Source organism: Drosophila eugracilis, unplaced genomic scaffold (assembly GCF_018153835.1).
Source record: "Drosophila eugracilis isolate 14026-0451.02 unplaced genomic scaffold, ASM1815383v1 contig_445, whole genome shotgun sequence".
NCBI classification, from domain to species: domain Eukaryota; kingdom Metazoa; phylum Arthropoda; class Insecta; order Diptera; family Drosophilidae; genus Drosophila; species Drosophila eugracilis.
The window spans coordinates 3,282,299-3,308,422 of record NW_024573311.1 but is presented as its reverse complement, the minus strand read 5'-3'; the positions used below and the strand labels follow the sequence as shown (position 1 = coordinate 3,308,422).

Sequence of the window (26,124 nt, the reverse complement as noted above, 5' to 3'; positions counted from 1 at the left end):
GCACAAAGATATAGACTAGATGGGAGGAGGCGCAGCCTGGCAAAGATGCAAATTTTGCGGTCCTTCGTGGTTTTTAGGGGTTCTCTGGGGGGGCAGCCCAATTTAAGCTCCATAACTCAGACCGCAGTGTGAAAGAAATTAGTTCTGCCGAGGGAGTTGCTCCTCTTTCCTATCGAGCGTGGGAATCGCAGACTTGATTTGTGACTAGGCTAAAAAATTGAGAAAACTGACTGCAGAAGTCTAGAACAGTATTCAATTTGAATTAGATCTGATTAGATAAAGTAGAGAGAGATTATTTACCTTTAAAGGTCTAACATGATGATAATTTTATGGCTTTTTATTCAAGGTACTATCACCATAAAAGTATCTAACGTTACGATTTTTAAGTTTAAAATCAGCTTTTAATCAAATTTGTGTCAGTGAAGTGCTCTACATCATGTCCATCAACCACATGGCTTGGCTTTTTAATGATTTCACCGACAGACCCTCGAATGCACTCATTAAAAATGAAGCCAATATAGACCATTGATTCGTTTCAATAACAACTGTAATTCATGCGATGAATTCACATTTGAAAAACAATTGACTGGCTGCCAATTAGGGGAAAAATTTGAAAGCGCAAACGGCAAAAGCCGAGTGTGTTTCGTATATAATTTTCTTTTTTTCAGCTTTTGTTTCCTTTTCGCGAGCAAACAAGCCTGCAATATCTACGGTCTGCCAGTCGCCTGTCCATCTATCTACATGCAACTGTTGCTGCTGGCAACTGAACGGCAGCAACAGCAACAACATTGGCATTTGCAACAGCATTGGAAACGCGTAAGCCGCTGGCAGCTAGTAGGCAGAGGCAAATAAACAGTCAAGGATATGTGCCACGCCCACATGCATGCACACTATCACATCAATGCCATCGAATGTGGTGTGCAAAAAATGTAGCATACAACTCAGGGCGGCTCCATCAGCAACATCTGCTGCTGGTGCTGGTGCTGCTGCTGCTGTAGCTTTTGGTCCACTGCTGCATGGCAACTGCACATTACCGTTTCGTAGTTTTTCATGCATTCATTTCAATAGTTAGCCGGGCGGCAGGCAACTCCCTGAAAATATTGCCCCGACAAGGACACTGCTCCGTAGTGAGCCAGGCATTAACGGACTTTCCAACTTGCACAGTGTCCTTAAAAGGATGCTGGTGCAAGCCAACCCCTAGAAAGACTGATTTAGTTCGATTTTTATTCGCTATTTTAAAAGTCGGATGATCTACAGGAACACTTTTATTAAATATTTTACATTATAAGAACCCTATGTTGTATGTTCCTCAGGACCAAATCCTATAACTTCAAATAAATGAATGGAGTTCCTTTTAATTTCAGCCAATAAGCTGATGAAAAGGAAACCGAATTCCTCTTAAAACGAATTAAAATGTTTCGGAAAGTGCTGTTGCCATATAACGGCTGTGGCCAGTGTACGACTGAAGGGGATTGGTCCAACTGATAAATAAGCACACGTCGCATCGGGCTCCCTGGTGTCTCTGGTGTCCCCCTTCTAGGGTTGTTGTCTCCTGTTCCGGGGAGGCGAGGATGTGGCGTAGTGAGGCGTGTGTGCCGTGGCCTGCCTGCCTGCAACTTGACCCCGGGTCAAATGCAACAAGATGCGGTGCTTCGACTGTTGTTGCTGCTGTTGTTGTTTCGGCTGATGCTGTTGCTGCCGGTGTTGCAAATGAAATTTTTCTTCAATTAGTTTATTTTCACACCAATGATTTTGATTTCAGGTCCGATGCCCAGCCAGCCCATTCCGCTGCCCGTCTCTGTTGTTATTGTTGGACTTTTTCCCCAGCATTCTCCTGTTAACGAGTGTGTGCGTATGTGTTGGCAATTAAGGCGCGCGTAATTGTTGCCAGTTGCTGGATGATGCCCATGCCGAACCGCCGATGCCGGTGCTGATGCAGATGCAGATGCCCATGTTCATGGCCATGTTGGTGCCGCTGCAACAATATCATTCCGGCCAAGTGAAGTCCGGCCATTTCTTGCTGAACATTGAGCATTTTGTTGCGAAGCGCCAATTTTCGATTGCCTTCCACTTGATGGACCGCCGGGGAAACAAGCAAATGGAAAACTAAAATGGGCGAAAAATAAAGAGCAAAAAAATGTATAACGAGGCAGCTGGAAATGATTGAAGTGAGAGCCAATTTGCGGATTGTACATGCATAAACATGAAATCAGAGTGGAAGGCAGGTAGCACCCATCACATTACCTTTAGTTGCTGGCCCATTACGTATACGCCACGTAAGGCGGCAAGGAATGAATTGGATTTGTCAGCGTGTGCGCAACTAAGAGATACTCGTATCAGCGGACCTGGCTGCCATATTCCTGAAATGAGCATGCGATACACGTGCTGGCGCAATTTGTCACATGAGCCTCTAAAATATGCCCAAGGGTGTTTGGAAAGAGGAACCTAAGAGCTTCTAGCCTCACACACACACACACACACATTGTTCCGCTGGGTAATTGTGTTTTAAAAACCAATTTCTCAAAAAACTCTACTGGCTTTTGTTAAGGGAAAAAGTAATCATAATATGCAAGGAGTATCAATATTCAGTGAAAAACTATATGTTGAGTAAAAGTTTTGTGCAGAGAACGGAGGAGAATATGGGAAAGTTTCTATCACATTTTTAGTTATTTGATATTTGACTTAATAATTTATAGAAGGATGTGCAACCCTGCAAGGGAAGTATGTTTAATAACAAGGATATCAAGAGAAAAAGATTATATAAACATAAAATGAGTTTGCTTTTCTAATCTTTGCTAACAGATCGCTCGAGAACTTCTCTGATTTCTAGTGAATTTGAAGAGTTTTCCCGTTTCAGAACCGTTCCCGAAAGCAATACAAATTCGGATGGCAGGCAGCTTAGCGTTGCGAAAAATATGAAGTCTAGCTAAGATTAGATGATTTTTCAAGATAAACGCAGAGAGTTGGTAGGCACTTTTCGTATCCCAGGGAAATGCCTCCTCCGTACATTTCCCTAAGCATGGATATGTGTATTTAAATGAAGCAATCAATAAAATGCTGAACTGAAAGAAAACCTCCTTTTGGAACTGCGAAAGTTTTCAATTTCGTTTGCTGCATTGCATTTGACTTTTGAATTTAAGTCTGCGAGTGGGTCTGCGTATTTACATTTCTTTTGCCGAACAGCTGGTTTTTTGGTTTTACAAAAAAGAGAAACAGAGAAACACACACATGGCGTAGACACCGACATAATTTAATTTCACATGCCTTGGCAGCGGTAAACTTTTGTGCCTTTGCCCTCGCGTCTCATTTGCAAATTTAAGTTATGTAGATTATAATTAGAAAAGTTTTTGGCCCCAAACAAAAACTTTGTTTACAGGCAACACCAGACCAGACCCACCATTCGCCATTTGCCCCGCCAGTTTTCCCCCAACTCCTCCTCATGCCCTGCTCATAAAGTCATAAAATTATAGGTAAACGCTTACGTGCATTTGGCGAAAAAGCTTTTCCATTGCCGTGAAAAGCGAGTGCCCGGGACCGCTGGGCAATTTGAATGGGCGGGCTAATTAATTACCACAGAATTTAGAAAAGGTCTGCCTACATTTAGCCATTTTGAAAACACAAAACTCGCATTGAGCACAGTACGAATAATATAAATGGCGAGCAATATGAAACTAATCAGATTTAATTGGCCCACAAAGCGAGTTATGCCAATGGAAGGCCTTTTTGGGGGCCAACAAGTCTTGAAAAGTCCTCTTTTTGACTTAAATGATGTCCTCTTTTTGAAGCATTCAACTGTTTTGTTGAGGAGAATCAAATATTTATGGTAACCAAGAAGTTTATGACTCGGAAAAGCTACCAAGTAAATATAATAAAAGTCGTGATTTTGAATTATTAAATTAATGCCAATTAAAATGGGTGGGTAAATACAATAATAATACAAATTATTGCTATTTAAAGGATTTATGTTGAGAGGAACTGAAAGTAGTAAGCTTTGCTTGGCAGAACATCAACATTGTAGTGGAAATATTTATGGAATTACTCTCTCTTATATCCAAAAATCCTTACATGAAAGTAGAAATAAACAATGTATTTGATTTAAAAAAGGTAATCCCTGCCCTCGTTTAATCTCATACCAACTGCTAGTGTGTTCCTTTTTGCTGTGCTAAAAAATAATGCAAAAGCCGCAAAACAGGCAAACAAAACATACGAAATATTCATTACGTATACGACGTGTGGCGCGGACCTTTGTTATTGGCATTGTCTGATTTACAGCTGGTTTTTTTTTATTCGCATCATGTGTTTTTGCCGTGTCTTTACACCTCGCGTGTTTGCGAATTTTTTACGACTCACGTGCACCCATAAAGCGGCTGCGTGTGTCTGTGCTGGCGTCTGTGTGAGCCGTGTTAATTATGCTTTTAAGCAAATTAGCCAGTGCATCGGTGGACGCGAATAATGCGAAATCGATTTTGGCGAGCAGGCCAATAAATTACCCACAAAACAAGCGCAGGCGTCAAAACAGAAATCAGCATCCAAAAAACAGGTGCCAACATGTGTGTAAATTTACGCCATATAAAATGTACTTTTTTTCTCGTTTCTCGTTTAACCACAAAGGAATGCTTAAAGCTGAGGTGATTCTTTAATTTATTTCACAAATTTTTATTTATGGCTTGTACTACATACGAGCCTTTCTCTTTCTGGCAGCCTGACAATTTGATAATTACAAAGGAAATCCTATTAGCAACTGCTTATTTATGCTAATTTCGTTATTTTGGTTTAATTTTTAAAACATGAGTGCCCTGTTATCTGTGGCCTTGGCAGGGGAGAAGAAAAATTACTAAGAGGGGGGGTCTTTAATTTCATTTAGCGTCTCTGACAGCATTTCAAAGGTAGGAGGCGGGAGTAGGCCCAGCACGCACCATTCAAATTAAGCAGCGCGTACATTATAATCTTCTATTGGATGGAGATTGGAGGTTGCTGGAAGATGGAGGACCGAAGACAGAGGACAGAGGACAAGGGACACAGGACGGACAGGTGTATCCTGCTCACCTGTTCATACGAGGCAGCCGTGCCGCCTTCAATTATGTCACATGCGCACTGCGTCTTCATCTGGCGAGGCGAGGAGCATTACAATCACGATACACACGCCCAAGATTGCCATCTATTAGGGGCAAATGTCCTCTGCCACTTATCCCCACCCCTCCTTAGCCAAGTCCTTGGCCAATTTCTGTTGAATTTTTACCTTTCTCACTTTATGCGATAATTTGGTGACATGAATAGATGTGAAAATTTGGTACTTGAACATTTTTCGTGGCCTCTTAATTGGCAAACCTTATTAATATTTAATTATGTCGAATATTCCGCGAATATATTTATAATTTTTCTTTTTATGCTGCACTCAAGGCAGTCGCCGACGCGAGGCTAATTAAAAATTTAACGCGATATTTTGATAGAAAGCGGTGCTGAAGAGATGTAAAAGAATTCTCGGGAAGTGGGTTGATGGTATTGCAGGTAATGTGATACTTAATGACTTCTGGGGAAGGATGGCTAACAATAAATATATTTTAAAAAGTTGTTCACTGGAATTGACTAAATACCCTTCCCTTGCAATCTAGTTAAGAAAGCCATGAAAAGTGGCATTTAATCAACAGCTTGCATTCTGGAGTTTAATTAAATCCACTCCCTGTTCGGTAGCTAATTTCATATGCCCTTCAGCCAATTACCAATTTTATTGCCAGACATAAAAGCCGACTTTTGTAGCTTGAGATTTGTGTCCTGTCCTAGCCAAGATCAACAAAATTCGCCTCATTGTTTCAATTTATTATTAACTTTTATACCTTGAACGGAACTTTATTTACCAATAAATGTGCTCGCTCCCTGTCCAAGCTACTGGGCAAATTTTATAGCTTTTTAAGCCAATTTCCGTTAACGCCCCAATTGTTGGCACATTTATGCCTTGTTGTCAAAGTTGAAGGTCATTAAAATGCCAGTCTCCGTCCCGGCATAGTTCCTTATCCGATTTTCGAGCTTTCGGCAATTGGCTCTGGCTTTCCTAGAATTTTTGTTAAGTTTTCCTTTTACCTTTTTGTTTAAGCAAAGTTTAAACTTGATGTTGAAAATTTCTGAGAAACCGGAATCCGGGGGGCTAGCTTCCCTGGCTTGATTTAGTTTTAATGGCAGTATCTCTGGTTGCTGTCGCTGCTCTTTGTATTTCTGGAAAATGCTTGGCATTTTATGACGAGCTGCAAAAAGCTGCAAAAGCTGCTGGAGAGGACGTACTACGTACTACGACGTTGCTCGGCCCTCACATGCAAGCCCTGATTTTGTCATCCTCGCCCGGGGGCTAGTGAAATAAAAATGAGCTACCGAACTGCGACGACAACGTCACAAACCCAACCGCCAACTAGCCGACAATGGCAACAACAATAACAAAACTAACAAAAACCTGGCAAAGGGGCGATGGCAGAACAACAAAACAACAAAAAAGAGGAAAAATTACTAGCATAATAACGCAAATATTTTACGATATACAACAACAGCAACGAAAACAACAAGACTGGGAAATCGGGGAAAAGCCAAGAACTTATGTAGCTCCAGGCGCGCAAAGAAACAAAGTAAATAAAATTTTCCCTTATTTTTCTTGAACAATATTTATGGTGGTTATATTGACTAGATGGTGAAGGTTGACGACGAAGAGACATGTTCAATGACTACAAATTTATAAATAATTCAATATATATAATTTCTAATTTAAATAAATTCATAAAATCATAATATATATATATTTGTAATAATTAATAACTTTATCGTCTCAGTTAGTGCAAAGGGTAATCAGAGTTCTTTAATATTTTCGCTTTACGTTTTTTTTACTGGTTTACTTCTTATTTATTCGCTGCTGGCACACGCATAACTTGCATTGAGGTTAATTTTAGCATTGGTTTGTGATTGGAGTGGGTGGCCTGAACCACCCACTCGCCTGATGGATTGCAGTCACCACCAAACCAACTGATTGTCAATCGCCCGGAGCGGAGACACAATCAGTTGCGCTCGCTTTGGGCCAATGACGCTTCATTTAAAAAGCAAATAAAATTAAAATACGCACCGATGTACCGATGTGTGTGAATATATATATATATATAGACATGTATAAAGCGAACATTTTTTCGACAGATCAAACAGTCGAATTATGGGCAAATACGTGTCTGCAGACGAGCTGCGACTTCGACGGGCAAATTAAAAGCAAATATCGTTGGCGAAAAAATCAATTAAAATCAAATAAGGCTTTGGGTAAATATGCAGCTGATTTAATATTATTTTTATATGCAGTAGCGGCAGCTGATCCCTTTTTTCCATCCTCATTTCCTGGGTCTCATTAAATCACACAAATTATAATTATTGAAAGACCCCAACAGATTGAGCCGACCCTCAGATCCGCCAGGACCACCGACCGACCACTCGATAGTGTTTCAATGGATGCCACTCGAGATGGCATTCCATCGACCGCCCCTGCCACGTCCTTAGCGGCCTCACCAGTCGTCAAGTGCCATTGACGGGGAAAAATCGCGGAAGCGAAGGGAAAATCTGTGGCGGGGGGCAGAACAGAACAGACCAGAAGCTTAAAGATGAAAACTCAATGGAGTTGCCATTCCGAGGGCAAACAAGAAAGCGGACAATTAATAAAAATGGAATTTACTTTTATATGTCTCGTCGAAAACTCTCCCTGCACTCCCTTTTCGCCATCCAACATCCTGCCTGTCCGTCCTGCGAATGGCAATGTCAAACAATCTTTGGTCCTTTCATGCACTTGTTGGCAAATTATTCCGCATCTCATCATAATGATGATTGCATGGAGTGAGTGTCAGAGACGAGAGCGAAAATGTTTTCGCCAAGATTGTTGAAATAATCGATTGACCATGCGGCCGGCTGCCTCAGAGTGATTTATACGCGAAAACAGTCAATCAAATTACGGCATCCGAGGAGGAAGAGGAAGGTCCTGGCGAGAAACAAAGTAGCTTTCAATGCGTCGACTGATTGAAGCCTTTGTTGATCAACATCCTGTTGGCAAGAGCCTTTATTTACTTTAACAAAAAACCGGGAAAGAGAAACGAAAGAGGCTTACAACTCCGTTTGATTGTCGTTCTATTGATCGACTTTTGCAAAGTAAACTGTTAAAGCGGCTTTTAACACTTCTTTAGCAAAAACCAAAGGATTTTTATGCTCTTAACTTAGAGATGATATTTCAATAAGAGCAGATTGTTATTATACTTTCTTTGCAGAGACCTTTTGTCATGCAAATTAAACTGACTTAAGAATAATTTCTGAAATACCGCTAGCATTATCCCGTTCAACCTCTTCCGCCTAACATTTCCCCAGCAATTAAGTAAATTTGTATTGAAATTGCCCCACAACTGGCGGAAGTAATCTTGCAAATGACATCAGACTCGGACTTGGCCTTTGTCATAAGTTTCGCCGGTTATTTACTCCGCCAGCGACATCTCATTTGGTTATCTTGGATCCGCCAAGTACAGTCACTTTCGTTGTTGCCACATTTATTTGGGCCTGAAAACCTTCTTCACTTGACCCTAAGTCCGCTTAAGTGGCTCAAAAAATAAACGGGCCAACCCAATGAAACTTTTTCTGGCCGCAGCGAACTAAAAATTAAAATTAAAAATTATTACACGTAAACCTTTTCCTTTCGCTCGGCCAGGCATTTCATTCTCAAATTACGGCGACAAGGTATTCGGCTTAGGAAAGTCGGGAAAGGGGACGGAGACTGGGACCTCACCAGTCAAACAAAGGCCAAAGGCAACCCTTGGGCAAATAATACTTAAACCCTCATTAAAGGAACTGAAAAGTAAAAGTAGAAAAAAAAAAGAGGAACAAAAACCGAGCAAATGAAAAGCTGGAAAAAATGTCACCCTTGCTCAGTTAATATAAACAAAGAGCGGCAAATACGAATGCAAACTTGCTAGCAAGTCAAGCAAATTTGGCCAATTTGTTCTGTTCCCGTTTCCTGTTTTCCCTGTTTCCCCTCCAGAACTTCTCCTTCTGCTCCCCCATTTTCCCTGCAAAGTAATTAAGTTTTGTTTGGAATTTTTCTTACGCCTTTGTGCCGGACACTACTTGGCGAGTTTTACATTTTACATTTCCCTGTCTCTCAGTTCGGCAAATAATTTCCGCCGGAGTACAAGCAACTCGTAAATAGTTGGACTTTCGGGTGAGAGTGAGTCTTCATCTGTGTTTGGGTTTTCCATGAGTTTTCCCCCTCGCTGCGGTCTCATTAAGCCCGGCTCCTTAACGCATTAGGGTGGCGAATGGGCATTAATTTAATATCTCTTGTCAATGGGCCACCAATAATGTGACGGGAAAGGACGCGAAAATGACGACAGCCGGGTCAAGTCAGTATGGAACATGGAAAATGGCCCCTGGTCCTGCGTCTCATATCTCCGGATATCTCTTTTCCTTGTCGCTGGTCAATGCAAGCCATAAATAATTCGCATATTTCGTTGTGTTTTTAAATAAAAATGATGAAATTACACTTTGTGAGTGGTCGAAAGCGAATGCAGAATACTCTTGGCTGTGGAGAGTCTTAAACTATGAACATGCTGACTTAAGATAATGTTAATAAAAACAAAATGGATTAATAGGTGTCTATAGGTTTCAGAAATATATTAGTTAAGAGATTTAAATACAAATTATTGTAAAAACCAACCTTTTTTTCCTTCAATCAATATTTTGGACATAGTAAGAGATTAAAAAGTTCAAAGCATACTTTTAGGGTTCCTTAAATTCGCTGTCCCTCCTGCTGGAGCAGTAAACTATAAATACATATGAATGCTCGTGCATGTCCGCTTTTGTCATCATGTATTTAATTACTCAGGCAGTTTTCATTAAATGTGTTTGGGGCCCGCATCCTTACTGACCATCCAGGACTCGTTCTCTTCCCGGCATCGACCATAAAGTATGCGAAATATCTTCCAATTATTTTTCCCCGTGAATTGCATGTGCATGTGTGCGTGTTTGTTTGTCCATGTGTGAGTTCAAAGTGTTTGGGCAGCAGGCGGCCAAAAAAAAAAAGTACCACTGGGCTGGCAAATAAAGGAGATATGAAAACTTTCTGCTGGCATTCTCCCCTGCCTGCCGCCCGCCAGCTTTTCCTTCAACATCCTGGCACTGTAAATTTCAGTTGAGGATGCATTTTTCATGCGTTAATTTTTCATTTTTAATTATTCGATTATAAAGACCTTAAATAATTGAAAGCCTGCCCAGCGGCAATCACGCACTGCAAGCCAATAAAATTACACGACAGTCGCGTTTAAAATGCGGAGAGATAACAAGACTTTTTGACTACGTGTTAAGCGTTAAAGTATCTTATAAGGAGTTTTCGACTTAATGTCGGCTTAAGCGAAGAAAATGTTATGGAAACTTTTTCAATTTTAAAGGATATTTCATCAGAACTTTAACTATGAATGCAATAAGCTCTACAGGAAATAAGAGAAAACCATTTTTGAAAATTCATTTAGGAAGAAGGTACAATTTTCACCTGTCAAACCTTTTGCCTTTGTTTACAACTACATAGCTTTGCTCTAGCAAATATGTTTATTCGGCAGCTTCTTTTGCACTCAAAGTCAGCACAGGCCACAAAATCGCAAAATATTTAAGAGAGCCCAGAACTCTGGGAAATGTATATGCAGTAAAAGTGAAACAAAAAGAAAGAATTAGCAGCAAACAAGCCCCAGAAATACCAGAAAAGAGAAAGCAGTGCAAGGTATGGCATTTTATTTGGCACTCGAGAAACTAACTTTATAACGAGTCCAACTATTTTCGCAGTAAATAAGTTTGCTGAAAAATCACCAAGCACCAAGCACCAGGCACCGGGCATGGACCATGGGCAACTATTTGTTAACGTTTATAAACTAAACTAAACTAAACTCGATGCTTAACGAAAGTAAGGCGAGCGCAAAGGCGTTCCAGGCCCCAAAAAATTGTTGGGCTACACATTATTTCTATAAAAATATGTTGCTAAAAATGCAAGCACAAGGCAAACATTTGTTTCGCATATTTGTTGCTGTCCCTCGACTGTGAGAGTGTGCTTCGTTTGTATTTGAGTAGCTGAGTATCTGTGTGACGAAAAAGGACCAAAACTATGTTGCCGCCGTCGGCACTTGCCTTGAATTTTCCGCTGAAACAGGAAAAAAGGACGTCAGGGGAAATCTTGTGCCAATAACTTGCAACTGCTTATGAGACGAGCCGGAGAACTCGACAACCACGCGACAGCCATATGAGTTAGTGGGCGAACAATTGGGAGGCCGTGGCACTAAGCTCCTGCGGGACGGATAGTCCACGAAATATCTAGAAAAATGCGCTAGTTTTTATGCGCATTATTGTGGCACTCGGAGCGCTCAGCTGCAGGAGCATTCAAGGAGTCTGGCCCGAGGTCTGGTTCCGGTCTGCCACAGGACCTGCACTGGAAGGAAAGGAACTCAATACAGTAAAAAAGTATTAATAGATTATATTATTCAGTAATTATTATATAATTTCAGTATATTTATTCTTTTAGTTTAAGGAATTTTATATATATTTATATCTAATAATATAACTTTATACATCTTTCCATGGCCCTATCTGTAGTAACAATTTTTTGTAAGTTACAAAATTTTTCTACCATAATTGAACTGAAAACCGAATTTCCCAGGCGCAAACCAAGCCAGAGGAAAAATAAAAATAAATTTATTGTCAGCTTGCAAAAATATGCTTAAACTTGACTTGAAGACTCGGGATTGCGAAAGAAAAGTTTGCCTTATAATGAGGGCAAAGTCGAAAGGAATCTGTGGATTTCATTAGCGTTCTGCAGGCCGACAAAACTAAATGCGTCTTGATTGATTGTTCGGTACACTTAATTTAATGAATTATTTAAGCAAACGAAAACAAAGCTAAATGCTTATAACTTTTTTGTCCTCGCCTTTTTATCCGCCTTTTGTCTACTTATTTATATTTTTTTAGACTTTTTTGAACTTACTTTTTTGTGACTTTGAAGGACAGCGCGAGGCAGAAGAAAATAAACCATTAATAAAATGTTTCATTTATTCATTCATTTATTTGGCCATTCTATCTACGGCTGCGTGTCTGCTTTTCCGCTTGATTAACATAATCCTCCATTTATTATGAGTGTGTGTGTGTGTGTGTGTGCATGTATGGCTGAATTGGTGGCTGTGTGCGTGCGTGCGTTGCTGTGATTTAATTATGTAATAGTTTGACTGAAGTGGACTTTGGCCTAAGCTGCATGTGTGTGTGCCTGTATTATTTTAATTGATTTGTTTTGCTGCTGCTTTTGGCCTTGTCTGGTCCTGGCCAGGTCCAAATCCTGCCTGCAGACGGCTTAGTTGAGTGCTTGAAGCCGCAGCCTGATTGCGAAATGGTTGAGCTACTTGATGAGACATGAGATTGGATTTCCCCATCTGGCTGAAATCTTGAACTATGATGGACACAACACGCTGGCTGCTTAATTAACTTGTCTTCTTGTTCTGCGGCTACTATTTAAACATCTAATGATATTTTAAGTAATTTTGAGATGAGTGTTTCACTCATAAATGTCACTCCTATTAAGCTTGTACCAACAGTCTGTGCTTTTCCCCTCAGCAGAGTATAAATGAAAGTCACAGAAAAGTTCCAAAATCCTATCTTACCACCCCGCACAGAACGCAAACAAACAAACGAAAAACTGTCAAGACTCTAAATACTTTTGAATACTTCTTTTCAACTCGCCGGGAATAGAAAAAATGGAGACAACCTTTCCCCCCCCAAGTGGGGAAAAAAAGGAAAACAATAAATAATATAAATGTGTAAGGAATGCAAAGAAATTAGCATAATTTCTGGGTGCTGCCAGTGTCCGCAGAGAGCGGGTGGCATATGGGCCACGATTTCGGCCAACTGTCGGCAGCTCCCTGACCTGACCCGACCTGATCTTGGGCACTTGCCGGGCATTAGTGTCCGGTGCCGGCATTGTACTCACAAACTTTTTTCCCTTCGCCCATTGTGATTCTGAATTCGAGACTGCTGCGCTACCCTGTGGCCATTAAAGCAGGTGAGAATGATCGAATAATGAGATTAAGTGGCTAATTTTTATTATTAACATTCTCTAGTTCTCATTCTCAATTCTCTAGGAATTCATGATATTTTTATAATTATTTTATTATAATAAATGCAACGGAAAACTTTTTCAGTAACAACCAAAAGGGAAATTCAGTGCAACATTGTTATTTTTATCAACACTTTTTAAATCAATAAAAAACCACTTTACCTAACTCTCAAAACTATTTTTGCTTAGGATACTGTCTAGTCGAAATGGGGAGTTGAAGATTTCTGTTATTTTTTGGCTCTATTCTGTTGGACAAAGTTTAAACTTTGGTACTTGTCCTGCGCATAAGTCAAACACGTGCCAGGAGGAAGTTGGCAAGTTTTATTCGTAGCCACACTCGAAGACGCTCTCACACCTGCTAACTGGTCAAGACAAATTTAAATTCCGCACTTGCCACCGAGTCCAGTGGGTGTAACAATTCTCTTTCGACAGGGGAAGAGACAGAGACTGAGACACAAAATTTCAGGAGCAAAACAGTGAAATGAATAGCTAATCTTTAGAATAAATTAAACGAATTTTCCGTTCTTTCTTTCTATTTTGGTAACACTTTTTCCAAGCTCAATGTGTGTCCAAGACTTGGGCCAAGTAAATCGCATTAATTTGGTATGCTGACCACAAAACTGGGATTTATTAAATAGTCAACTGAAACTCACACCAACAAAGGGCTGTGGCCAAGTGAGACGTGCGTGACACACACACAAATTCCAGCAGCAAGTCTTACTTAACTTATTCTACGGGTCGAATCCGCTGCATGCGATAAAGTTAAAAGGTTCTTCCACATACATCTATTTATATATATATATATACGCACACTACATGACTACACATATAGTTACACATGTGGCCAGGACACCACTCCAATGACCCTTTTTCTATCTGTGCGACTCTGTGTGCGCTTTTCCGCTTGCCATTCAATTGCTCACAGTGGAAAATCAGTTTGAGATATTCTCGTCAGTGCCCCCGAAAGTGGGCTATAAAATGCTTTGATTGTAAAGTATTCGGAAAAATAATGAAATCAGTTAACAGCGGGTGGGCAGCGCTATGGAATTCTGATTTCTGATGGAATTCAGCACCGCCATTTAAATTCTTGTATAAAAAAAATGAGCGAAAAGAAGTTAAGTGTTTATAAATATTCAAGAGATGTAATTCCTCATCAGACTATTTAAATGCCGATTAACACAGCTTTCGTTACATTCTCCATCACCACTGTACCTTCCAGACAATGTCGATTTCGGTTGCCCCGCAGGATGAGCTGCAGTCCTTTGGCGTTCATTATACGGATCCCTAGAACGCAGAGAAGGGTAAGGGCCAGGCAGCGTGAGCTTACACATCCGCCGCCGATGGCAGTGCAAGAGGCTCCAACGGAGCCACTGAGTCAAAAGTCTTTCGACTGGAATGCAAATGCCAGCGACGCCGCCGCCCCACGAAGTCAATAAATAAATTCAAACAATTTGACAACTTGCTCAATGGAGAACTCCTCGTGGCACGGATGTGGAGATGTGGAGGCGATGCTCCCTTTGATTGTCACTGGGTGCGTGGCTAGCAATTGCGTTTGAGCGAATTTAAATTAAAGTGTCATTGAAATTGGCAGCCCCTCAACGAAAATAAAATTTATAGTTTCGGCAGCTGAAAGAAGAAGGAATCGTTTTTCCCGATGTACGGGAAATGCCTTTGGCATGCCCTCTCGCCTACCGATGCCCTTCACCATTTTCAATTTCTATAAGTGTACACGCACACGTCCGGCTTAGATTTATCACTTTTGATTCGGGGAGTTCAACAAAGCCTTCATCCCAAAGCTCACTCTCTCTTCTCCGGGCAACTTGTATTGATTTAATACATTTATTTGCCAGCCCCTTCCTTTTAACGGACTTGATTCGATTTCTGTTTGTGCCCAAAAAGGAAAAGTTTTAATTTCATTTCGTATTTGGATGTTGGCCATGTTTATCAGATTAAAAACTTGCCCTTTTCCGCTTGGCCACTGAATGTTCACATCGATAGACTAGATTCGGTGGAGGAAAGAAAGAAAAAAGTGGAAAAATGTACTCTGCAGGTGGCAAAAAATGTAATCATATTTAAAGCAATTTGTATTATTCAATTCACGCGGATTAACATAGATAATTTTTTAATTATCTATAGCGGCAATAATTCCACTAATTATTCCACTTGATTTGTGCTGGTTTTTTATCAACTTGGAAAGGGGAAATTGCAACTAATTTATGTTAATTTTGCAAATAATTATAATCTCTGTTATTTTTTTGTTAAATAAAATGTATCAATCCGCTAAGCCTGATAGTTTAAGTTAGTTTCCTGTATGCTATTTACCTTTTTTTTTTATTGATAAAAATAAAAACAGGCGAATAATTGTTATCTGGTTAATATTAATTTGTGCAAATATGTCAAATTAGTGGTAAACTAACATTTTTGATTACGCAACATCTAATTAGTCAACAATTTATGCCGTTTTATCTGCTAGCAATCAATTTGTAATAATTTACTCTCTCATTAAACCTGAAACAGTTTGGTTTTTCCTGAAGTTTATCAGAGGGAGCTCAGAGACCCACAGATAATCAGCAATTGAGAGTCGTTCACCTCAGAAATCCCGACACGCATTCATTACAAAGGGAATCTTTTAGTTTTTAAGAGCTTAAAATTATCGAGCATGTCGAAATACAGTCAACACCTTGCTTTTCCACTTGTCTCAATGTCTGACCACCAACCGAAAGATTAGAAAAAAGCAAGACCCTCACAAAAGTCAACAGCTTGGAAAATAAATGCAGACAATGCATGCTGGGGACAAGGGAGACCCTCGAAAAAATATACATGACCATTTACGGCTAAGCCAGAATGATGTGTCTGACTGTTTGGGCAACTGAGCTCGGGTAACTGCAATGCAATGACCGCTTTCATAGTCGGTGAAACTTTCATTTCACCTTCAAAGTGCGCTTTGCATTCAGCCGAAAATTTCGAGACCTCAGCGGAAGTCGTATATTGCATTTATGAGCGAGTACGGCGGAAATGAAAGTATAAAGCCATAAAACTGACACTAGCACCACACATCATCCGCTCCCCTCAATCAGGCAGCCTTTTCCATTTCGTTCAGTCTGCAGTTTTTTCCCCTTGTGGGTCCATTTCCTCTTGATCAACCCACCTTTTGTAGCCTCGATTGGCCCACAATATCCATCCAGGCCATTCTCCTTTTACGGCCAGCAACATACATTGCAATTTTCTTATAAAATTATAATGTCCAATGGAAGATTTCTTTATTCTCTTATTTTGCAACGAAAATTGAATGAGTTTTCCGTTCATCTTCAGCATGGCCATAATGTGAAATGTTAACATGATTTTCCAGCTCTTTACTTTGCATATGTATGTATGTGGACTTCTTCTTTCTACTCCTTGCCAACTAGCTGTTGTTGTCTGTTTGTGTTTGGCTAGGGGCATGTTCACAAAATTAGAAAAATATTTCCTTTTTCTCGGGTCAGTTCATCGATGGCAGGGGACCAATCAATGGCAATTTCACCAAGGAGCTCGGTGTATGTTTTGTGTGGTCAATCTATTAATTTATTTGCTTATTAAGTTATGCCTTTTTTATTGCGTTTGCCTGCACACACAAGACATTGTCCTGGCATTCGCAATTTACTTCAACTAATCTAATTAAACAGGAAATTTTCCCTGAGGCGATTGAGAAACTTCTGAAGAAGATATGAGTAGGGGAAATCCATGTTTTCTCAGGAAATTTCTAGAAAATTTATATTGAAGATTATCTGCTATTGGATATCTCTGGTTGTTGAATATCTGCTTTTGATGTTAGAAATCGTAGTTTATGTTTATGATACTAAACCAAAATCACTTTAGGTTAAAGTTCATTTGACCATTATCTAATATTTATATGCACTATCGTATCGTTTTCCAAATAAAAAACTCACCCACCACACCTGCAGGATCGTCAAAAGAGAAAGCTAATGTGCGAGAGAGGGACACCAAACCGCTGCCAAGTCCTTCGGGAATCCAGCAACACACAAATGCCATTAACTAGTTGGTGGAGAGACAACTTTTCACATTTTGGCCGCTGGGCATCCACAGGACACCTCAGTTCAGTTCAGTTCAGTTGAGAACAGCTCGGCTCCAGAATGCCAGCTGGAATGCCATAAACACCAAGCGGGAGTCGGGCGTCATCATCATTACCATCGTCAGTGGCATCCTGCAGGAGCGGCGGCCGAGGTTGGAGCATCATCCTTATGCTATTATCAACAACATCAGCCATTGTCAAAGTTTGGCGCATTTATTTGGTTGCTCAATCAGCGCCCAAAGCGCTTTTGCCGTCAATGTTCCACCAGCCCACAAATTCCATTGCCCCCTTTGGGACAGAGCTCATTTTTATCAAAGAGCCGGCGAACTTCCACTTCCACCTGCGTCGCTGCCACTGCCACTGCCACTGCCACTGCCGCTGCCGCCATTTACAATAATTACCATCAAATGAACAAACAAACTTTTGTGCCGCTCTTGTGTCCTGGACAGCGACAAAGGCAAAAGCCGAGCCAAAAGCGCCACTGACCCCGCGACCTCCGTGCCAGTACTGTTATCCACCCACTCAAGCACCATCTCACCCAAAAGACTAAACCTCATTTACTTGCTTACTAATAACACTGGTCAACAAGGTTATGGAAAAATAATAATTTGAAAAATTTTAAAATACTTTTCGATAGATTAGACATCTTGTTTGATACAAATATGAAGAATTCATAAATAAATTCCTTTGATTTTGAAAACTTTTAGCCTGCTGAGCAGTGTAGTAGTGGAGAAGCCTTTCCCAGGACAGCACCACCGAAGCGGATTCACAATCTGGTTAGCTGGTGGTGCTTATCGTGCTGCAAGCATCACTCAAAAGTTGCGTTCTTTTTCCCTGTCGTTTTTGTTTTGGTTTTCACTGCTTTATTTTCACTTTTGCCAGCCAGCCGTGGCTGTCGGCTCAATTTTCCAACATTTGAACATTAGGCCGCTGAGGATTAACAATAAGTGGACGTGGTTTGAGGGGGAGTGTGATGGGGGATCCAAGAGCGGACTAGCTTATGCCGCGGGCCAAGAGAAGTTAATGAGGGACAGGGGATGGAAGCCGGGAAAATGCTGCAGCCTGTCAACTCTGGTTAATGTCGAGGCCACTTGAGCCCAAACTTAAACTCCGACTTAAGTTGGGACACAGGAAGAAATGCGATGTTAACTTGGATGAAAATAAGTTAAAGATTACTTAAAGTAAAGAATATAAACCAAGCTTTAAAAATAAGTTTCTTAAAAGATAAACTTTTTTGACTTTAACTTTCTTGCAAGATAAGTTTACCTGAATTTTGTTAAGTGAACCGTTTCTGGCCACTTAAAGCTGAAGGCCATGAAGGTGCTGGAAAGTAAACAGAATAATTTCGATTTAAATAATTGACATGAGAGTGCAGCTTAAAGTCTGTGTGATTGCAATCTGGCCAAAACCGCAAATTAATTAATAACCGGTGACTTCTCGAGGGCAGCACATGTGCAATTAAAAACCGCGACAAAGTCAAAAAGTCGATGGGAATTACGCCTCCAATTAGGTTTTAAGACGTGGCCGAAAACAGACAGTTGGCTGCCAGAAGTTTTCCACTCAGCCAGTGCGGCAATTAAACAGAGTCGAATTTCCTAGTTGGCCAAGGTAACAAGCAGCTCGCAATTAACGCGATTAAACATGATGCTAGCTAGGGGAGAATCCCTTGAGAAAGGCGGGGGGAAATCTCAGAGGCTGGAAGCAGAGGAAATCCCACCGAGTGGAAGGCGTCATCCAGTCGAGAGTCGTCAGTGTCGATGTCAGGCCTTGTTTGCACTCGTATTTGTGTTTAAGCCAAACACCTTGCAGCTTCTCAATTTATGAGCCCAGCTCCTTGCAGCACCCTTCCGCCCCTTACTTACACTACTTCCCATTTACCATGTGTATGCAGACTGTGTGTGTGTGTGTGTTTTTATGTGCCTTGTAAATATTTATGCAACCGGTAATGACGAGTTGGCAACTGCCAAGTGGCTGCTTGAAGGTCGCAACTCGGGGGATCTTAGGGCTGCAGATTGCCATTTCAGCTGCCGGTGTGGACTCAAAATCTTGAGGTGTTTACCGAGGTCCTAGGCAACCTTCAATGGCCACATGATATGCCCCTAATGAAATGGTTATGGTAAACTAACTCTCAAGGGCCACCAGAGGAGAGACAATTGCAACTTTCTGTCTGCTGCTGGCTGTAAAGATCTTTAATTTCATTAGGAAATTTCAAGAGGATGTGATTTAAGTATGACGATTCAAGGTAAACGGAATGGTAAAGGTCTTCTAACATAACATATAGCTCCCCCATTACCCAGTATATCATTACCTCTCATGATATATTTCCGTTTACTTTCTTGAATTTGTGCTATTTTTGAAACGGCCATCCATTTCTTTTTAATATGGTTATCCATTATATGCATCTATATATTATTAAGAGTGGCCTCGACGCGCAGTCGGTGTTTGTTTGGCACCAAGTCGCAGGTGCCACTGAGCGTATACTTAATATGCCATTTATTTTGGCAAAACTCAAGGCTAAGCGAACGAAACGAAAGCCACTGAGATGAAATGAAACGAAACCCATTCACACAGATGCGACCATATCGAAGACACACATAAATACTAGCATCTGAAGGATACCCGGGAAAGGCAACTGCAGACGGAGAAGTGTCTTGCATTCGATAGTCGAATTCATTGTCGCCTTTATTGTTGCTCCGTTCCGTTGTCGAGAATCAATTTGGCAAAAGTCATTGCATTCAATTGTCACTTGACAAACGACAAATGGTGTTGATTCACAGACACTCGCATGCAGAAGGAGAGAGCCTGCGCCAGACGAATGAGCCGGCCGAGGATTATTTATTTTGGACACATGTAGTTTGAAGACTTTCGCCTCTTTCGCCTGACGAGATGGATACCGGCATGTGGATTGAGTCGGAGGCCAAGGAGGCGTTTAAAAAGTTATTGGCCAAGTTTTCAATTGCCGGCATGTCTTTGGCCTGCCAAGAAATACATTTAAAGAAGAACTGGCCCAGACAGAGCATAAATTTGCAAAGTGCCGGGCCTCGGTTAGTGCATAACTTCTGTGGCATGCCAAAAGCCACAAAACAGCAAAGGCATTGCCATCATGAATAAAGCACTCACATTCACATTCACATTCACAGTCACATTCGCATTTGCACCCATACCCACACATTCACACTCATTCAGAGAAGCACTTCAAAGGCATTCAGTGTGTGTGGCATACTTTTGTGGGAAATCAACTCGGGCCAGTTGGGCGGCGACAGAAGTTTTTTGTACGTCTGGGTCTCGTCGAGTGAGTGACAGGTCGTCGGGTCGTCGAACCCGGATTTGGACCTGGTCCTGGACCTGGAAACTAATTACAAACCGATTCCGCAATATGACCGCAAAAGCCACAAAAAAATATATATCAATCTTTGCCACGATGCTTCATTATGAATTTGAGTTTTTTGCCGGGCAATTGGTGGTCATGCTTACTCATTAAGCTGCCAAAGTTGGTTTCCATTCAATTCTGGAATTTTAACTTTAGCATTTATAAAACGAAAGGTAAACTATTTATAGAACAATAATCTTGTTTTTAGTGATAGGTTATTTCGGCATTTTTACCTCAGCCTGACAAGTACTTACCTGCCAGCCCTGTCCTATTTTTGAGCAAATGCCATCCTTGCCGAAGTTTCTCGGGTGACTGTTCGAATCTCACAGCTGTCGACACTTTGCTAACTGCATTTGCCCCTGATCCACACATCCACATCCACAGCCACTGCCTCGATCTCTCGGGGACCTGACCCCTTTTGAGGCACATACGGTTAATGAAATTGTGCACTCAATCGAGCGTAATGCCGAGCGAAAGTCAGCAGAAATCGAGGCAGTTGCCGATATGCAATGCTTCCCGATGATGAGGTTCCACTTTGAGGGGATGCTGGATCTGCTTTCCACCTGCCAATCCCCATCACCTGGCTGGCTACAGAAATTAACATCAACGACACTAAACTGCTATCGCTGCCAGCATAAAGCTTGGCACTCTGTGTTTGCTTTCGGGTTGAACTCAGGGAAACTGCAGCAGGTTGGTGGAAAAAAAAAAGAAAAAAGAATAAAATAAAACATAAAATGTTGTCGGGGCCATAAGCGAACCACAGCCACATCCCCCCAGAGATTCCCAAGTCCAATGTGATTTTGGATATTTAGCGTATTAGGTAAATGGCTTGCGTTTTTTTACTTGCCGCATCCGTTGCAAGTTGGCTTTGTGCTGCAGCTATACCAAAACCCCACCCCAGGATGTCGTGCTGTTTTGGGCTGCTCCCTGCCAGCTATTATTTTTGTTCGGTCTCCTCTTAAATGGCATTTTGAATTTTAACGACCATAAATGCTAGCTTATCTTAAATGCTCTTTTATGGCTGAATTTATGTTGGCCCGGTGAGTTCGGTTCTTCTCTGAAAGGCAGTCAGAGCTGCTCTATGGCTGCCAACTTAAGATGATGAGTTTCAATTGCCCTTACATGCGAGAATATTATATATAATAGCTAATGCACTCAGCTAATTTTCCACTTGTGGCAGCCTGGTAAAAAATAATAAAAGTTCTGACTGGGGCACAGACTTGCGTCTAGTCTGAGTTATGATTTTTCTCGCTTCTTAGATTAGCCAGCATAAATATCGAGGCAAGTGCTGTGATGCCAATAAATTGCATAATTTATCTAACCATAATTTACCTATATCCAACGGGAGAGAGATGCTAGCTTGTAGCAATTTTTCAGCCATCCTGGCCCCGCCATTTGTTTACCTTCCAGGCAATTGTGTCCCCGTACTAGGATCCGGCTCCCTTGGTGTATGAAAAATGATACTGCCAATGTCTATTATTAACACAAATGTATTTTGCCCCAGTCGACGGGCGAGTGTCCCCATTTATCGCACATGCTAAACGGCACTCGTGGGAACTATCTGTTAGGACATTTATCTAACACACCAGCCATATCTCTATCTGTATCTGTATCTACATCTGGGCCAGAAGGACTCTTTTGGCTATTTGATCGGCACATGTAACTGTCATCGCTTTGCTGGCTAATTAATTACGGTAACAACCAGAATTGTATGTTTGTTTAGGCCAACTAACCGTATTAGCAATTATTATTGAACTGTTTTATTCGTTTTGGCCATGGCTAAAGAGAAATAAAAATCTCTCCCAGTGGGCCATTTAACGCGATTTGTGGCCCAATGCCTCGATTTGTGGCGCGTGCCCGCAATTTTCCATAATTCACTTTGGGGCATCCAGCAATCGCTGGACATTTCCCAAACATGACGTTCATACACGAACTTTTCAATTAAATTCATTACACCTTCTTCCGCCGCCTGTCGCCTAATTTCCCAGCAAACACTAAGTCATTTCCGGTGAAACGGCCTAGCCATTACCTTGATTATCATCTTAAGTTCGAGCCGGGCATGGAAATTCCTTTTCCCATTCCGCATCTGGCACGTTTTCCCGTTTGTTTGCCTCGGCTTGAGGTGGCCAGGCTTCAAGCACTAGACCGAAATAAATAAAGTTGGAACTTAGTTGGGATATCAACTAGGGGGTATCCTGGTTTTAAATATTTTTTATATATTTTTCATGAAATATTTTAAAAAAATAATTAATTTTTTTGTATTTTATTGATCAACAAAGATTTGGTAAGACTAAAGACTCAGCATTTATATTTCTTCTTAGACAAAAATTCATTGAAAAATATTTTGCTAAGCCAACCCAACATTTCCCCGAAACCATATCCCTTTTCAACTTCTTCTTCTAGATGGAAAATAAAAATATCCTGGCTTTTTTCACTCACTTTTTGTGACTTGCACGCGCCGAAACAAAAGTTGACAAACCAGCGAGACATCGGGGCCAAAAGGTAACATTCTCGCAGAGCAGCAGGATTCCCAGGAAGCGGGCTGAAAGCGGAGCCACCTGGTCCTGGTTTTAGGTGGTCCTTTTGTTGATGCCGCAGAACAGCTCGTGCTGCGCCCAGTGAATTATTTTTTACGTAAATTGGGTGTGTTTTCTATTATTGCCCCAGACTTCCGGCGTGACACAGCTCCTGTCAGCATGGCAGCACACAGCGGCGACGAACAACAGCCACTTGTTTCAAGTCGTTTAAGTTATTTTAAATTTGAAACGTGGTTCGTTTCGGACAATGCCGACACTTGATATGAAATATTTTCACCATTTTTTCACTCCAACTTTGCGCTTTCGCTGGCATTATTTTGTGCCTTCTCATCCCCCAGCTGACGACCGCCTGTCCGGGCAAAAAATATGACAACTCAGCCAGAAAGTGACCAACGCAATCCCATCCAGATGAGCGGAGGCAACCGAGCAGGAACTGAGGCGAATGCAGGAAGATGTTGAGGAAATTAAACTCATTGTCGACAAGCACTTGAGGTTTCAGTTTATTTTTAAGTGCTTTTTTTATTGGTTTTTGGATTTTGCAGTTTGGAAATTTAAGGAGATTTCTACCTTTCAGTACTTAATAACCTTGGAATTTTATATTATTTGAGAGAAGGGATTTATTTAATATCCTTACAGCTCACCCTCTTCTAGTAAACGTTATTAATCCCCTCTTAGCTATAATCTCAATCATAAACATACAATATTTATCCAAACCACACCGATTTCCAATTTCCCCAACCAATCAGCCAACGGAGAAGCAATTAAAAAATGTTTGTAGCCTACTTTGCGGGGCTGGGGTAAAATTGCACTTTGTCAATTGCTCTTAGCTAATCAATTATGTATTGCTTTGCTCTTTTAATTAACCCACACCCACACAGAGCGGGCCACAATCAATTTGGCCTGTCACACTCGACATTTCACATAATTCGCCCGATAAAGAAGCATTTCGTAGCCAATTGACGGGGCGCATTGGTAACTGATCCAAAAAGGAGCTCCTACAGACTCCCATAATCCCAAGAGCTCGACATAGCCGTGGCATTTTGTTTAGAAACTTTTAATTAGTGTTGCAAAAGTTTTTCAATTAACACCACCTGCACAACTATTTATTCTGCCCGCCGTTCGCTGGGCGTTGGGTGTTGGGTGTTGAGTGTTTGTGGGTGTGGTCGGGGAATCCAGCTTCTTCGAAACATTTGCCCTCATTGTTGTTTGTGTCCTGGCCTGTCGACTGTAAATTATAAAAATATTTCTGCACTTGTTTGCCGGCCTTGGTGTTAGCGTTGTTGCTCTTTGAGCACTGCCTTGCACCTCCAACAGCTCAGAATAATTCACTGCAAATGCTGAAAACCCCTGCCCACTCTCATATATTTCAGGTTTAAGCAATAAAAAGCGAAACAAATGAAAATAAAAAGTAGCGAACGTTAAAAATACCAAAATAAAGGGAATTGTGGGCAGCCGCTTTTATGGAATGTTTCCTAATTGATTTTCCCTCGATCGTAATTTAATATAAATTGCGCAAGTTTTGACAGCCAACACAGTTGGCCAACAACGCGTTCGTTCTTGTTTTTCAATATTAATGAGCTTGGCCGAAACAAAAACTGATGTTGCTGATGCTGCTCTGACATCTGAAATGCCACTGAAAATGAAAATTGCTAATGGTAATGGGAAACGGGGGATGGGAAATGGCAATGGAAATGGAATGGCATGGCTAATGAACAACTTCTGGAGAGACCTGAGCCGAGGAGCGTGCCATTAACCTCGAAATGACAATCAATTATGACAATTTCTCAGAATGATAAACACGGCATGTGTCCGAATTCTAATTAACTTGAAATGGAGAACATTTTTGCTGAAGTAAATCTTAAGAAAAATTAAAAAAGTGTCACGAGATTATAATTTATATCAGGTTAAGTTTTGTTAATTGCAAATTTGGAAAATAATATTTAAAGGACAGTTTTTCTTCTGATATACTTTATCGATTTCGTAACAAATGCCTTTAGTTATGAATTTTCAATCAATCATCATCTTCCAGTTCTAGCCATGGCCAACTTGAAGAGAACTTAATGTCAAATTAAGCCGATATGGGCACACATTCGAAAAGTTTCAGAGCGGAAAAAAGGAGAAATTATTGATTTCTCTTTCGGCTTGGATCATTATACAGAACTGGCCTTTCCATTATTCCAACTTAATGAAATTTCTGCTTATGCGAATTCGCTTGTTGTTGACACATAAACAAGGCGAGAACATCAATAATAAAGGCCATTTGTCGGCAAATAGGAGGCCAGAGATGAAGTCATTGAACCGATGACGACGCAACTTCCTAGCCAAACAAAAAGGAAGCGATCCCGCGCATGCGGATTAATAATAATAATAATAATAAATATTAAATGCCATTACAGCTGCTTCGGATTTATCTCAATGAAATTATCTAAACGACGTAATCTGGTATTCAATTGCGTGTCCGCAGACCAAATGAAGATGCGCCGCCCGGACGAACTAATCCCCAGGTCCGAGGGAGTTTCGGAGTTCACGTCGACCGTCCGTAGAGCAGCAAAACTGTTTAGAAAAGCTTTATTTATGTCGGGACATAAATTTAATGCTAACAAGCATCCCAGAACAGACGCGCCACGCCCGGCGAAAGGTGCAAGTGAAATTTATTTGGCTGATTTTTCCCACCATCACCCGGCACTTGACGAAACACTGCAAAATAGTTGCACTTGCAGCTGGAGCTGGAGCTGCAGCTGCAACGGCGAGATGCGCTGCGCTAAGGGTCTAAGGGTATAAAATTAAATTTCAACTTTTAACGAATATTTACGTGTTGCCAGATAAAAGTGGCATAAAAACTTTCCGCAAAGTGCGAAATAGTTGCCCCAAGAATGGCCCTGGCCCCTAACAACTCAACCCACGACCCTCCACGAAAAAATGCAAGTGTTAAGTGTGAATTATAGTGCAGCATGTGGAATGCATGGAAGGTGCTTAAAGAACAATGCAATCCATTTCGATGGCACACACGTAG

General features: G+C 41.1%; 2 protein-coding genes across 2 annotated transcripts in view; one reads left to right on the top strand and one right to left on the bottom strand.

The window, feature by feature from the left end:
* Nucleotides 1-19: 19 nt before the first annotated feature.
* LOC108111304 lies at nucleotides 20-197 on the top strand. Its single transcript, XM_017220701.2, is given in 2 exon segments — nucleotides 20-88; nucleotides 90-197. Coding segments are annotated over 2 exon segments (177 nt in total).
* Nucleotides 198-941: 744 nt separating this feature from the next.
* The window catches only part of LOC108112411, a 35,717-nt gene continuing 10,534 nt past the window's right edge, over nucleotides 942-26,124 (bottom strand). Inside the window, exon 2 of the mRNA XM_017222255.2 lies at nucleotides 942-1,012. Coding sequence (XP_017077744.2) covers nucleotides 942-1,012 — 71 coding nt within the window. The remainder of the gene's footprint in view (nucleotides 1,013-26,124) is intronic.